The 14,996-nt window shown below is 31.8% G+C and overlaps 2 protein-coding genes across 2 annotated transcripts; one reads left to right on the top strand and one right to left on the bottom strand.

Moving 5' to 3' along the window:
• The first annotated feature begins 180 nt into the window (after window positions 1-180).
• On the top strand, window positions 181-7,888 carry pygo (pygopus). The gene is made up of 3 exons (XM_068766343.1): window positions 181-418; window positions 674-2,143; window positions 3,250-7,888. The coding sequence occupies exons 2-3, from the start codon at window positions 813-815 to the stop codon at window positions 3,368-3,370; spliced, it is 1,452 nt and encodes a 483-aa protein (XP_068622444.1). The 5' UTR covers window positions 181-418; window positions 674-812; the 3' UTR covers window positions 3,371-7,888.
• A 3,836-nt stretch (window positions 7,889-11,724) lies between these two features.
• LOC137923354 (uncharacterized) lies at window positions 11,725-14,304 on the bottom strand. The gene is made up of 2 exons (XM_068766579.1): window positions 13,558-14,304; window positions 11,725-12,699 (listed from the first exon to the last, which is right to left on the bottom strand). Exons 1-2 carry the CDS (start codon window positions 14,071-14,073, stop codon window positions 12,082-12,084), a joined length of 1,134 nt encoding a protein of 377 aa, XP_068622680.1. The 5' UTR covers window positions 14,074-14,304; the 3' UTR covers window positions 11,725-12,081.
• Between the last annotated feature and the right edge of the window lie 692 nt (window positions 14,305-14,996).

The raw sequence follows: 14,996 nt of genomic DNA, 5'->3' as shown, positions 1-14,996 counted from the left end.
TTTTGAGTTATAGTAATTACATTTCGAAAAAGTTTGTTAACTCATTCCATTTTTTCTTTTAAATATTGAAGCATAATATGGTGGGCTAAAAAGAAAGGTATCAATAGCGCGAAACAAATAGAATTTTTAATGACGACCCCTAGCGGTAATTTTCTGATAAAAATATATCGTGAATGTGGCGTGTGTTGTTTAGAATATCGTGAGTCGTAAATAAAAAAGCTTGCATTATTCTACTATTTTTCGTTATAAGTGATCGAAATATTCAGTTTAACTAAATTATTGTAATGAACATTTAAAAAATGACAAAAACTATGCGTGGAATGTGATTCGCTTTTGGTATTTGTCGTAAGCTGCACGCCTTGGGGTCCGGATGAGGACAAAAAATAATCACTTATTCTGATCCTGAATTGATAATGTTGTAAGTTGTATTGGAACATTACTTACTTCGGTTGCAATTTCTTGCACTAGTATAGAATAAGATAACTTCGGATAGTGATTTTTGGCGGCTTTACAGATGAAAATGCCAGGTTTTTGTTTGTTTGCATCGTAATCTATATAAATTTTAATTTTTTCTTTTTGCACATATATAATTAGATGCATATGGTCTATTGTTTTTAATATATTAAGGAATTTCTTCAAATTTGTATAATTTAATAACTTATTTTTGTTACAGATATAAGAATAAACAGTATTTTGACTCGTTATTACGCTTTCTCGGGACAATGAGGTGCCTTATATGTGGATCTTTTTATTAAATTTTAATCTAATTGACTTAGTCTTCATGATGGTTATAAGAAGACAATAGAAGCAAAATGAGTCACAATCTGGCAGGAATGCCCTCTTACAGAATGCCTGGGCCAGGTTTGGGGCCATCAGATTTTAAACCTCCCATGGATACTCCTACACCTCCAGCACCAGCACCAAGTAATCCAAAAAAACGAAGAAAAACATCAAATGCCAATAATGCACTAACGCCTCAACCACCACCTACAGCCCAAGATCTATTACCTCCTCCACTAACTGGCTATGGAGATACTATTGTAGCATCCAATCCTTTTGATGACTCTCCATCTACAGTTTCACATAATGGACCAATGATGAATCAAAATGGACCCATGATGAGCCAAAATGGACCAATGGGTATGATGGGACCTATGCATAATATGGGTGGTCCACCTATGAGGCACATGAGTCCACTTCCACATAGCATGAGTCCAATGAATCAACAAATGCCACCAAGAGGAGGTATTAGTCCTATGGGTAATATGAGCCCAATGGGACACATGGGTGGGGTTTCTCCTATGGGAGGACCGAGTATGGGTATGAGTAATCACAGTATGGGTCCTGGAATGGGACCATCAAGGTCTATGGGAAGTCCCATGAGTCCAATGAATTCAATGCCTATGGGCTCTCCAATGTCATCAGGGCCAATGGGAAGCCCTATGAATATGGGTTCAATGGCAGGAAGTCATATGGGCAATAGCCCAATGGGACCTCCAATGCATAGCCCTCTTGGAGCTGGATCTATGAATGGACCAATGGGTGGTGGAGGGCCTAATATGAATGTTTCAAGGATGAACGGACCCATGGGACCAAGCTGTTCAAATGGTTCAATGGGCCCCTCTAACTCCATAATGTCACCAAGTCCAATGCAAAGTGGAGGGATGGGTCCAGGAGGACATTGTGGACCTATGAGGCATGGCAGTCCAATGGGATCAGGTATGGGTAGTGGACCTATGGGTAATAATGGACCTATGACATCTATGGGGCCTGGTGCACCATATACCAGTAGCCACATGGGACATGGTGGACCCATGGGAATGGGAAATAGTGGTTCAATGGGCATGGGACCTGGTCCGGGTAATATGGGTAATTGTGGACCCCTTGCAGGAATGAGTGGAATGGCTATGGGAGGTCCTGGAGGACAAGGAGTGGGTCCTATGGGACAAAATATGGGTATGTTTGGCCCTAAACCTATGCCCGTTAGTGCAGGAAAAGTTTACCCTCCAGACCAGCCAATGGTTTTCAATCCTCAAAACCCTAATGCACCTCCAATATATCCATGTGGTGTGTGTCATAAAGAAGTTCATGATAATGATCAAGCAATACTATGTGAATCAGGATGTAACTTTTGGTTTCACAGGTGAGTGTTGTACTTAATAATGTATAAACAATCAATCATCCAAATATAATATGGAGATATCTTTATTGCATAACAAATTTTCATGAAAAATTAACATAGTAGATAGAGAAGGTTTTGAGTGACATGATGAACATCATTTTTTTTTAATTTATTTCTCATTATTAAAAAATCTTTAGATTTCACTAAAGTAGATTGAAAACAACATGGAAGATATACTAATTGCAATGATTCTTGTGGCATTGATTTCATTAAATAAACATTATACAAAATGATGGGTTATAAGGTAAAAGCTTCAAAGAAGTGAATGTATAGCTCATTTAACATCAATTGATGTATGGAACACCATATGCAAAAAGCAATAAATTCTGAAATAATAAAGAATGTAAGCAAGAAAAATGTTCAAAATTTGAATTACCACATATTGAAATTAGTTGTTTTCTACCATTTGTCCCTGCAGACATTGTACGGCCAGAAGTAATATGCCCGTTGGATTCCAATAGGAAAAATAAATGTAGTATTTTTCATATTAACCACTAACACACATAATAACCATATACAGGATGATTGGAAATAGGTGTCAAAGCTTTAGAGCTTGTTGCTAATGAGCTACGTAGTCCCCCTTTTAATACTTTTATGTCTATAACTATTTGTTATATGTATTCTGAAAGGAAGGCATGTCATATGACAACTGACTAGGAGATTTGGCTATTTGCTAACTAAATCTCTTAGCCTTAAACTGGCTAGATATGGTTCTTCTATGTGTAATAAGTTTTTTAATTTTATTTTGGCCTAAACAATACATACTAGATTTTCATTACAGAATCATATATATAGCCATAACTTAATAGAATGAAAAATTTTTAAACTTCTTTAGATGAGATTTCTTTAACTGTTTTAGTTAAAGCATTCTCATCCAAAAAAGTAAATACTAATTTACAACAAAATTATCTAAAGTTTTCAGTACCTAGGTCATGATTCTGTTTGATGTAAAACTAATATTTTTCTATTTTTAAAATATCAAATAAGCAGTGCATGAGCAAAAATAAAACTTCATAAATTATGTGTAGACAATTTAAGTAAAATAAATACGTGTTTTCTACTTCCAGGGGTTGCACAGGTTTAACAGAACCTGCATTCCAGCTTTTGACAGCGGAAGTCTATGCAGAGTGGGTTTGTGACAAGTGCCTACATTCAAAAAATATCCCACTTGTAAAATTTAAGCCATAGCGATATGCCAATTGTACACTTCGACTGTTCCTGCCATCTACTTGAGATAGTGTTAAATATCATCACAAATATTTATTTCGGATTATGCAAAAGAATGATGTGAATTGTAATATGAATTTTTATTAGACAAAATTTCTCGAAAATTTGGATAGATCATGCTTGGCTAGAATTAGGGTTGAGTTACAGAGATGCTAATATTGCTATGGCATTTGCTGTTGGATTCTAATTTTAAAATTGGATGAATAAGTGAAATAAAATGCAGACTATATTCAGTTGCTAGTCTGGTATTGTTGTCATTAATTATTTATTTTTTTATATAATATAAAAATGTAACTACTTACAACATCAAATCTTCCATCATGTTCTTAAAAGAATGTTTATTTTTACAAGTGACCTAAAAACGTTATTACAAAAATTCTAGACAAATGCTTCTCTGCTGTTAAGTTAAAAAAGTTAATTCTTAAACGTGTTTTAATGGGCGTCCATAATTTCGTGTGAAACATATCCAATAAAGCAATTTGTTGTGATTTTCCTCTAGACAAGCCCATGAGCTAAGAAAAAAAGTAAGCAATAATGTAACTTAATCTTTTTAAGTGTGTTGTGTGTATCAATTTTATATTTTTGTGCATATTGTAAATATCTGTATGTATAAGTCTAAAACTTCCGCCTTACTATAACAGTAAAGTATGTAAATCTATTATTATTTGACGTCGATTTAGTCTGCGTTTCTCGTTTGAATTAGTAAATAATGATTTACATTTCGAATGGTAATAAAATACATCTTCGAGCATAAAATAGTATATCGAAAATGTACATTTGTAAAAGTTCTTAATTTTGGTAAGAAATTGTGTTATCATTTGTACTTATGAATAAAGAAGAGAGACGATAAACAAATACCGTAATGTCAGATATATTTGTGCATCTGGATATGTTTAAAACGCAATAATCCTTGTTATAATATGGTTTTAAATAAAAAAACAAAACTGTACAAGACGAGCAATGGCGAAGTGGAATTATGATGAAATAATTACTTATGAACCCCAAGTTCAAGAGAATACAGAGGTAGTAGTGTGAAACTCAAGCGATATTCATCGCATAAAATTATAACAATGTTCTCATGTTACATTGTTTGTTCATAAATTGAATTTGAATTTTTAACGCGTCTTTTCTCAATTACCCTTGTGGTATATAAAAATTTAAAACAATAATTGGGTATTCCACTGTATCTTGGTTTGAATGCTAGCAGATATCAATTGCATTATAAAATTTATAATTTGAGACTGCTAACATTTGGCTACAGTAATGCTACCTATAACGTGATTCCATTTCGTTCATGTAACTTATGCTGGAATCTCCCGCTATATTTCTAAATAATTAAATTTCTACTGTACTATTTAATAATTTTACTAAAGTATAATATAAAGAACTAGATCAAAATATAGTACTAATAAATTCTGTCAAATTCGTAATTAATTTACACCACTTCTGTAGATTGAGCCAGTTGGTGTACTACAAAACAAACATTTTAATTGTAAAAAGTTTGAACGGTTTATTAATAATAAATCTCAATAGAATACAAGGCAATTATGTAATCTATATGTTTATATATAAGTTTTTAATGTTCTAATGTTTATTTTTACACATAATACATATTTTTAAAATTAAAATTGTTGTACATAACAGGGGTGGCCAAGCACATAGATACTACGAGCCATTTAAAAAAAATATGAATATGTTTTAAATTAATAATATTTAAAACATACTCATAAAGTATTAAAATATTACAGAATGAATATTTATTGAAGACATGAAAAAAATGGCAAAACAATAGTGTATTGAATATAAATATTAAACATATATATTTAGTTTACATAATAATTACTTAAAATTTGGTCAATAATTCGTGGCTACACCTTTTAGGAATTCTTTTAGTCGCTGATTAGTTAATACTGGCCAGTGCTTGATTTTCACGACAAATTTTTGTTTAAATATAATGACAAAAACGAAAAAGGAACTGAAACATTTATCAAGGGCCACAAATAATATTTCAAAGAGCCGCTCGTCGCTCGCGAGTCGCAATTTGGCCTCCCCTGGTATATACAAGAGCGAAATCAATTTTCATGTTATAGAAAAAATCATAATGTAGTCCAGTCCAGTTTTAACGCATCCATGTGCACACAATATGATGACAATTCACGGTACGTCTCCGAAAGCGTCAAAAGCGATTAAATTGACGCGAGAACGCTTCGCAAATGTACTTACTGTAGTTAGGTGTCCCAGTTTGCATGTAACGAGTGTTATCTTTATTGTAAATAACGATGAATCCATACGCTTTCTTAACTATAAGAGTGTAACAGTGTTTATCAGTTTTTTTTTAAAGTTTGTAGGTATTTTAATCTTAAACATATAAGATACGTGTATATATTAAAGAATTGAGATTATAATTGGGATGGTAAATGATGACTTAACTCCATTTATAAATGGTTGATTTACAATAATGCGAATAGTGTTTTACTTAATTTGAATTTAATTTTCACGTATCGTATTTTTTTTTTGTTTTCACAGTATTTAATTTCGCATTTTAAACCATCTTAACAATAATGCCGGTTAATTTAAATGTGTTAATACTAGTCAAGAATACATGCAAGTGAAATCGACATATACTTAATTAATTACAATTAGCGAATCGGCATTCGTGGTGAATAGTGAAGAGGCAATATAGAATTATAGGCATGTAGCCTATATCTCTAAATTGACATTTGGCAATGAGTAAACATCATGTGTTAACAAAGTAAATTCGTGATTAACGTTTGACTGTAGTCTTGATTTTTGTCTAAGTTTTTAAACTTCCTTTTATCTAACAATACGAAATTTTCACTCGTTAAAACTGCACGGATACTCGTTGACGAATAACGTGGTATTTCCATTATCTCGATAGATGTGTATAGTACTACTGAAACCGATGTACTGCGCCTTAGGTAGAACGCGGCCAGATGGATGGGGAGGCACAAAATATCAGCCGCTTTTTTCCGTCTAAGTTCACGGTGGCGACGCTGAGACGTTTTCTCGTCCCCCGCCTTGCCGCTTTCCCTTGAGGCACGGTACAGCGATTTCGGTAGCACTATAGCCGGACAGACAAAATACCGAAGTGAAAATTTGTCGATGTCCTATAAATATCGATCAACTTTTACTAACATTGATTCGACTCATCAATATTTTGTTAAATAATAGTTAATTATTACTGTTAAACAAACCAAAACTCGCTATGTTCGATATAAAGTCTATTCGACCTTTTTTCTGTCGTCAAAATGTTACTTCGGTGTTATGTTTATGATTAAACATTCGACGATATGTCCGGATACGGAATAACGTTTCCAGTAGGTATACAGTTTAACGAATGCATAACATGTTTGTGACGTCTCTGCGACTGGCTTACAAGAGTCAACCGTGTCTGATGTTGTTGTCGCTTTTAAATGATGTCATTTAATGTATGAAATATAAAAAATAAAACTTAATTATAACGCTAACGAAACCGCTGTACAGCAAGGCGAAGTGGGCGCCGAAATAAAAGAACGAAGTTGTCGATACTCTCTCCCGTCTCGCTTTACGCAAACATAAGGCTAGGTCCAACAGTGTTGATAACACTAAAGTAAAAGTTGAAAGTTAAAAAATTCTTCAATTTACATGTTAATTTGGGATCTTTGAGATTCAATTAACTATCGGTGGCTGTGTGCGGTTTTTAACTATATCTATCAATCAAATAAATATTTAGTAATGGAAAAATTAATTTCTGTTCAATGTTTGATTAATAGAAATGACAAATACCAATGTGTGGTTGAAAATATTTTTGTATTCACAAATAACGTTATGCACAAGGTAAAAATTAGATAATTTTAATTTCTGTAAATCATGTAACTTTTAATCTATTTTTACATGGATGATAAAAATTTATGACTAAATAACAATAAAATCAATTGGTAGTCAACTATCCTATTAAGTGTCATGAAACCTAATATTCAGTCATATTGTATGATCCATCGTTAAATAATTTTAGAATTAATTCTAAAAATAACATGGACCGGCGTGAAAGCATTCGATTCGATAATAAAGGGTCCGAGATATCATTTAACTTTACGGTGCTTAACTATTCCAACGACTCACTTTAACGTTCGCGGCCATTTCGGTGCTTTTTTTGGTGAGGAACAGGTTCCCGATCAAATTTTATAGGACGAGTAAGGACGGCGTCCGGTATTTTATTGATCTTTTTATTGCCATCGATATATTTGTTCGAACCAAACGTAAGCTCGTTTACAAACCTGCTTAAATATTTAACTTTAGGTTCCAATTTATCCAAAACTGGCATCGTCTTCCAGAAAATGAAAATACATAATTTCCGCAAAACTTTTCGTTCCTCTCGGAGAAATATTTTTGAAAAACAGTGTACGCTTTTAAATTAGCACTTCCAAAATTCATTTAAGAGCAGAGTTGTTAAAATTACAAAATATATAGTGAATGCATATGATTCATGATGAAAACAAATACAACTTAATAGTTTGAATTCAACAAGTAAGCAATGTTTTTTTTTCTGTAATCCGATTGTTTAGTCGAAAATGGACTAAAAGCTCTTAATTGAAAACATTTTCGTAAGTTGTGTATAAAACTTAGGTCTTGTTAATTAGAGCAACATCTTATTATTTTAAATTATGTACAGATGGGTTAATTAATTTTGTTCTACTAAATTATGTCTTACTATCTTATCTGCTACGAAACTAAATGCGTTACGAAGTATTAAGAGATGAAGTTATCACCGAGTGAAAAAGGTTAAATTATTATGGATTTGCAAAAAAGTTCATTTTAAACATTAAGTATTTATTTAATTAATGTCATGTTTATATGTAACATGTGAAATTTCGGCGATGAACGTATAGTTTCACCGAGATTATATATAACTACATTAATTATTGATTTCCATTTGTCTTACTATTAAAATCGAACTCTCGGCTATTCACAATTTTGACGAATACCGTATTTGTCTTACAAAAATCATTTAATTTGTTTATATGATTTTAACTTATTTAAATATGGCGTTGTTTAATGGTTAAGCTTTCGTTTTGGAACCTGCAGGTGCCCGCAATCTCCATCTCTTATTTTAAAGGAAGTGTGCATGTTTGTCCTTATAATTGTAATTTTTCAGTTTTAATAATATTTTTAGATGTAACAGAATCATAAACTCCGAAAATGTACATTATGTATGAGATTGGAACGCGAATCGTACAAACTTTGTACTTTATTGTCTACTTTCAAATAGTATAATACTAGTGCCTAAGCAATTTCAGTCAATTTCAATAGGATGAGTTTTGATATTTTGTACATTATATTTAGACAGAATACGATATTTAACCAGTCTCATAAATGAAGAGATCTTATGTCGTGTTAAATATCGTGATAATTTTTGTGTATTTAATTTTTCGGAAACTCAATGTAAACAATAAAAAAAATTGTACGTTTATTTAAACTAGATAATGAGACAGAAAAAATGTTATTTGTATTTAAATACATTTTAGCTAAATTAAATTTTTGCACCGTGAAATTTTTTATAACGATTTAGAAATACGCAGACGAGAGAATATAGTTTTTTTTTTTCTAACGTGTAAATATATTTATAATAAACCTATGTATAATTTCAATACGATTGTACAGTAATTTTAACGCAATTGACTAGGTTACGCCGTAATGTAAAATTTTACCCGAACGAGTGTCATGGTTCATCACAATTAGCTCGGACTACTGTTGTGTACATTAATTTCATGTTACTTGTTACATTACTTTTCAGATAGGTCTATGGAATGAAAAGTACGACATCGGTGGTCTTAAATTTGTGCATAGTTTATTTTGTATTACCTATGTGAATAATAACAGCAATAATAAAATTGTTATTGAGATAATTCATTTTAATTCGAACCTCTCTTCATATTCAGTACGAAAACAAAATTTAATTTCCGAGAATGTTTCTTCCTCATCGTTTCCACCGTGGGACATCCATTGCTGCCTCCGCCCATACCAGTTGACAACCGCTTGCATCAGTATTCGCGTCTTCCGACAACCTAGACAAGATTATCAGTGCACGTCCTAGGTGGTGGCTTACGTTGTGTTTGGTGGTCCGTGGTTTCAATCTAGAACCTTTACGCCCGAGCCCCATTTATTCTGCGTGTTATGTGGTATTACCACTTACATTACCGTCTGCTGGGTTAATCACATAATTTATAAGATAATAAAAAATAAATCGTTTTTGTGAAAGAGGAAAAGGTGTCTCGTGCTTTTGTGAGCTAAATAACGTAATAAATTTAAAATCTTGCTGTGAAAGAATACGACAATGATTATATTATAAGGAAATAAACGGCATATTAAAACCAGATAGGGGTGTAAGAAAAAAGAATGCAATAGAATGACAGGATGCTGATTTTTTCACTCCAACAACTGTCCAATATCTTCATTGAAAACAGTATTGTTTTAACAAACTATTTTGCTTGAACACTACTTTTCTCTCCTATCACTCAAGTAAGAGCATCCTTTAACTCATTACGCGGATGATGTTCATAATAGTCTAGATGAGACTTACAAATGGATGGTGTTAGCGAAGACAGATTTACGGACGTACTAGTATTAAAAGAATTAATCCTTTATCACGGATAATTTATTATCCGCTCTTATAATTTATAAGGCTCGATGAACGGAGAAATCCGTGTTACATGAACCCTATTTATAAGATGTGGCAGCTTGCACTAAAGTAATATCTGTTGTTTTTTTTCGGTCCGGATCTACATTGCTGCCCTATAGCCACTTATAGATGTAGCCAAGCACAGATGGCGTTGCGCATTACTAGACTCAAGGTGTGAAATCCTTTCAGAACTGCCAAACAGACCAACGCTATATGGAAGCTAATACGATAGAAAGAACCCTTTCAACAGTCTAAGCATATCCTGTTTATATGGTTAACCCTACAAAACTAACTTACATTATAGACCATGTCTGTGCCTGCTGGTAACATCACAAGAATTTACAAACTCCAAATTATTATTGTTTATTTTAATTATTATACTAATACTACCGGCCGGATAGGTTTTCTTAAGTAAGCTACGTGGGTATACTGCGGCGCTTGTATATGATGCCCAATATTAGTGTAAATAATATATAATAAATTTTCTCTCGTGGCAAGTACCATTTTTGTTCAGGGCAGTTTACATAAAATAAACGCTTAGTTCGCCTTAACCTTTACATAAAAATACTTGTTTATCAGAACAAATTGCAATTGTTTATCTACCTGCATTAAATAGTTAGTAGTATATTAGGTATATCAAAGTTAATCAAAAACAATGCACCGAGCATATACGATGTACTACGGAGATCTATGTCGTATCGTAATATAACTGCCACTCTACCAGCTACATGCCATTTCATAACGTAGTTCGCAAGTCTGGATCATAGACACGCTTTGAACGAAGTCAAATCCCTTTTTTGTTTAAACTCGTATTGTATAACTTGACTCGCCTTTAAGATCGCACTTCGGAGAACACCGCGACAAAATGATACTGCATTGAAAACCATCGCCGCAATAAACGAAGTACCATTCGACACACCGCGCGACTGTTGGAAACCTTTATGACATTTTGTCAATTTCAAAAAGCTTTCCGAAAAACATTCATACAGTTTACTTCAAGAGGTGTTTTATTTTAGAATAGATTACATCTTTTACTATTAAAATAAAATTGTATTTAACTGATCAGTGCATTAACTTACTTGACGGGAAATGTGACACGATAGTAAGTAGGTTCTATTCTCGAATATACATTGAAAGAAAATTAGCCTGAAACCGCAAAAATGTATGACAACTATTCACACTGCTTTTTAGTATGGATTTTCGTGAAAATATTACAAGGCTCATATAGTAAGACTAAACGTGTATAATTTATTGGCAATAGTATCTAATGGTATACAATGCATTGTAAATATCTATGAAGGAATAGCATTATATTGACATAAAAGTATGTAACACACAATTTTGTTTAATTTTATTTATATTGATTAAATTTTAAACAAAAAGAAGCAAAATAAATTGTAACTTACATGATATCAAGAGATTTGTACTTTTTTCATTTTAAACATATAATATATATCACAAATGCTTTCAATAAACTGGTACATAATACTCAAACCTTAATATCTGCAATTACTATGTTAAAAATAGGAATAACTTAAAACTATTGTGTAGAGAACTAATAGAAATACAACAATTTTATTTAAAAAAAATAATCTTTAATCTAACAAGTACTTCATTTCACTTATAAATCTAATGATTTTTAAATACTGGTTATTCACTACATCCATTTTACACAATCAATAAAAAAAATCATGTGTTAGTCCTATATATACAGTAATATGGAAGTAAATATTTAAAATTTACCAATAGACATTGCAAAAAAAATAATATTACATGCCCCATAATAACCTGTGCAAAATTTGTGACATTTATTTTTTTTTAATTTCATAACACTGACATTTTAATGTTGAATCTAGCACCCTAGTAAATATACTTTTGTCACTTCCATTTGAATTTTACATGCTGTTCTACTATTTGAAATTTTGTGCTTAAGATCAATGAAAAGCAATACTTATAAATAAATCTTTATAAAAAATCATAACCAAATTATATATTAGCCATAATCTGTACCATAGGACGTTAGTCCTTTGTTTTGTATTGCAAATGACACAGCAGCATCTAAGAAATCATAATTATCTATATCACCGTTATTGGACCTTATATTATCATATTCTCTATTGGCAGCATGGAGATTCTCAGTCTCATTATAATACTGACAATGGGGACTACTGTCCGGAAATAATGCTAAATGCGACAGATCATTGGCATTCCTTTTCATAGTCTCTTCAGAGTATGTCCATGACATATCTAGATTACTACAGTCACTATCTTGTGTAAGCCTGCTACTATTGTTTAACGAACCATTCATGTCATCTTCTAAAGGTTTTGGACTGCTCATTGGTGACATCTTATCACACTTAGAACTGGAAGAACTACATTGTACCATCTCATCATCGCAACTGCTGGAACTTGAGGTGTTCTGCAAGCCATGTGCAGATATTGCCATTAAAATTCCTTCATTTTCAACTGAATTGTCCCCTGGTAAATTATTTATGAATTCTGCAACATCTAAAGCGAGAAACCGATTGTTGTCTATCTCAGCTGGTAATGGTGCAACTAACCATGAATCTAATACACGGTTGATAGTATTGTCGACGAAACCTTTGGCCATCTGGAAAATAATAATGAAAACATCAATTACACTATAGGGTAGAAGGCTTTTCGCCTAAGGTTCATAAACTAGCTTGTATATAACAGAACAATCATACTTACGTTTTACAATACCCAATTCAAAATTACATTTGCCTACAATACCTAGAGATTTATGACTATGTATTTATGTGTTATTATTTCTATACTACAAAAGATTATAAGTTACATCTTTAAATTATATCCAACAGCTTTCTCTTTATTAATCATTCACTTTGTCTCATGTATAGGAAAGAATATACTAAGATTTACACAATTTAATGATATCTTTAATTGCCACTTGTACAAATATTAGCATGAGCAATCGCATCATTTAGCATTCTCTTTCCAAAATGTTGATCAGAAATTTGCTATATTTTGATAGAAGTTAATGTATCATACTTGGAGGCACATTGTGATAGATATAAAAGTTATAATCTTAAATTACACTAGTCAATAATTAAAATGACCATAGTCAAACAAATTTCAGTAGCTATAGCATAGCCAGAAGTATAAACAAAGTGTTAAACAAAGATAATTTAACCACTGACAAGCAAGTATTATCAGGATCAGATCTTGAAATCTCAATCTGGGCACAAACAATAATGATTATCCATTTCCTTTGCCCGTTTAAATTTATGAAATTTTCAATACAAAAATGTTTTCCATATTTATTCTAATAATTGCATTTAGTTAAATGAGCATCTGAATATTTAGTCTCTGTATTATTCTGGTTAGTTTAAGTATTTGTTTTTCATGTAATGGTTTATATTTTATTTAATGGCAAAGTGCTGAATAAAGGCCAAATTAATGAAACAAAAATTGTCAAAATGTCAGTTACCTGTCTCGCTTGCCATCTAGCAATACACTGGTCTTCACTGTAACTATGTGAGAGCACCATTGACATGGGTATAGGCGAGTGTAGTTTCTCATTAGTCAATTTCCTTGGACTACAGCTAGAGTGTCTACTGTAAGAACTAACATATCTAGGATATTCTATCTTATTGTTAGGTACGCTTGTACTTGGCAGTACATCTTTATCGTCATCAGTAATCACAGAATCTAATGTATTAAAGTCCTGCTTCAATAAGTAATCTCCCAATATTTCCAAGTTCTGCTCAGTATTTCCCACGAGATCATTTGAATCGCTTTCCGATGACGAACTGGCTTTTTCTGGCACTTCAGGTTTATACACTTCCTTATTAATATTTTCTGCATTTTCATTCTTTAAATGATACTTTCCCTTAACTTGCCAAGCAAAACGGGCTTTCTTTAGTGGGCGTTCGGTTTCTATTGCACGGTCGCCATTTTCCTGTCGTTTGCTAGAGGATTTTCCAGCACTCGAAGGTATATTCATATTTTATAAACAAAAAATGTACACAAATTTTGAAACTGTCATTAGTATACAAACATTGACATTATTAATTACTCCAAACATATGATTGACTTGACAAGTGTTTAATTAATACACTTTTATTTTTACTATATCAGTTAATAGAACGATCAGGATTTAATTTTTATAACGTTACACTTGATTTTAATGAACAAATGTTATAAACAACATATTTAGTGAAGATAATAAAATAAATAGCGACGCAAATATCTCTTTGTGTACATATACAAACTTAGATATAGATGTAACGAGGCCATGTTGCTCAATAGATGACTTTTTAAACTGTGGAGATGGCATATTCTGTATATTTTGAAAACGTCGCCGATTACAGATAAATATTAAACGAACATTTAAATATGAAATAATTATAGAGTATTAAAACAATCTCATATAACATTTTTCGACAGAAATTATAACATTTTTAAATAATAATTTTTAACAAGGCTCTGATGATGCAGTCATTCGATTGAACTACAAAATACGTTTTATATGTAATATTATTTTAAAATTAAGTTTCAGAAACAGCGTACTTCACTGTGTGTTAAATTAATACTTGATTTTGATTTAAATATAAATAAGCAGTACACTATTTTAATGTCCTCCTAGGTCTTTTATCAATGTCATGGTAATTTAATTAAAAAAAATATTAATAAAAATTGTTAATTGTCTAAATGGCTTAACGCTTTTAAAAAATTAATTGACCTACAAATTTATAAAAGAAAATAAAAATTTAATGTTCCGATTTGAAAATAAATAATCTATGCATTTACGGCATATCATTGTTTAATTAAAACAATAAAGTGCACGGAAATAATAAATGAAACAATAGATTATAATAGAATTATATATATAATTTTTAGTGGCTTTTAATTGGCTACTTTTTAGAA

Source organism: Battus philenor, unplaced genomic scaffold (assembly GCF_028537555.1).
Source record: "Battus philenor isolate CCGP_79_NKW_IND1 unplaced genomic scaffold, ilBatPhil1.0.hap1 SCAF_21, whole genome shotgun sequence".
Lineage (NCBI taxonomy): Eukaryota > Metazoa > Arthropoda > Insecta > Lepidoptera > Papilionidae > Battus > Battus philenor.
This window is presented reverse-complemented; position numbering and strand designations above follow the sequence as displayed.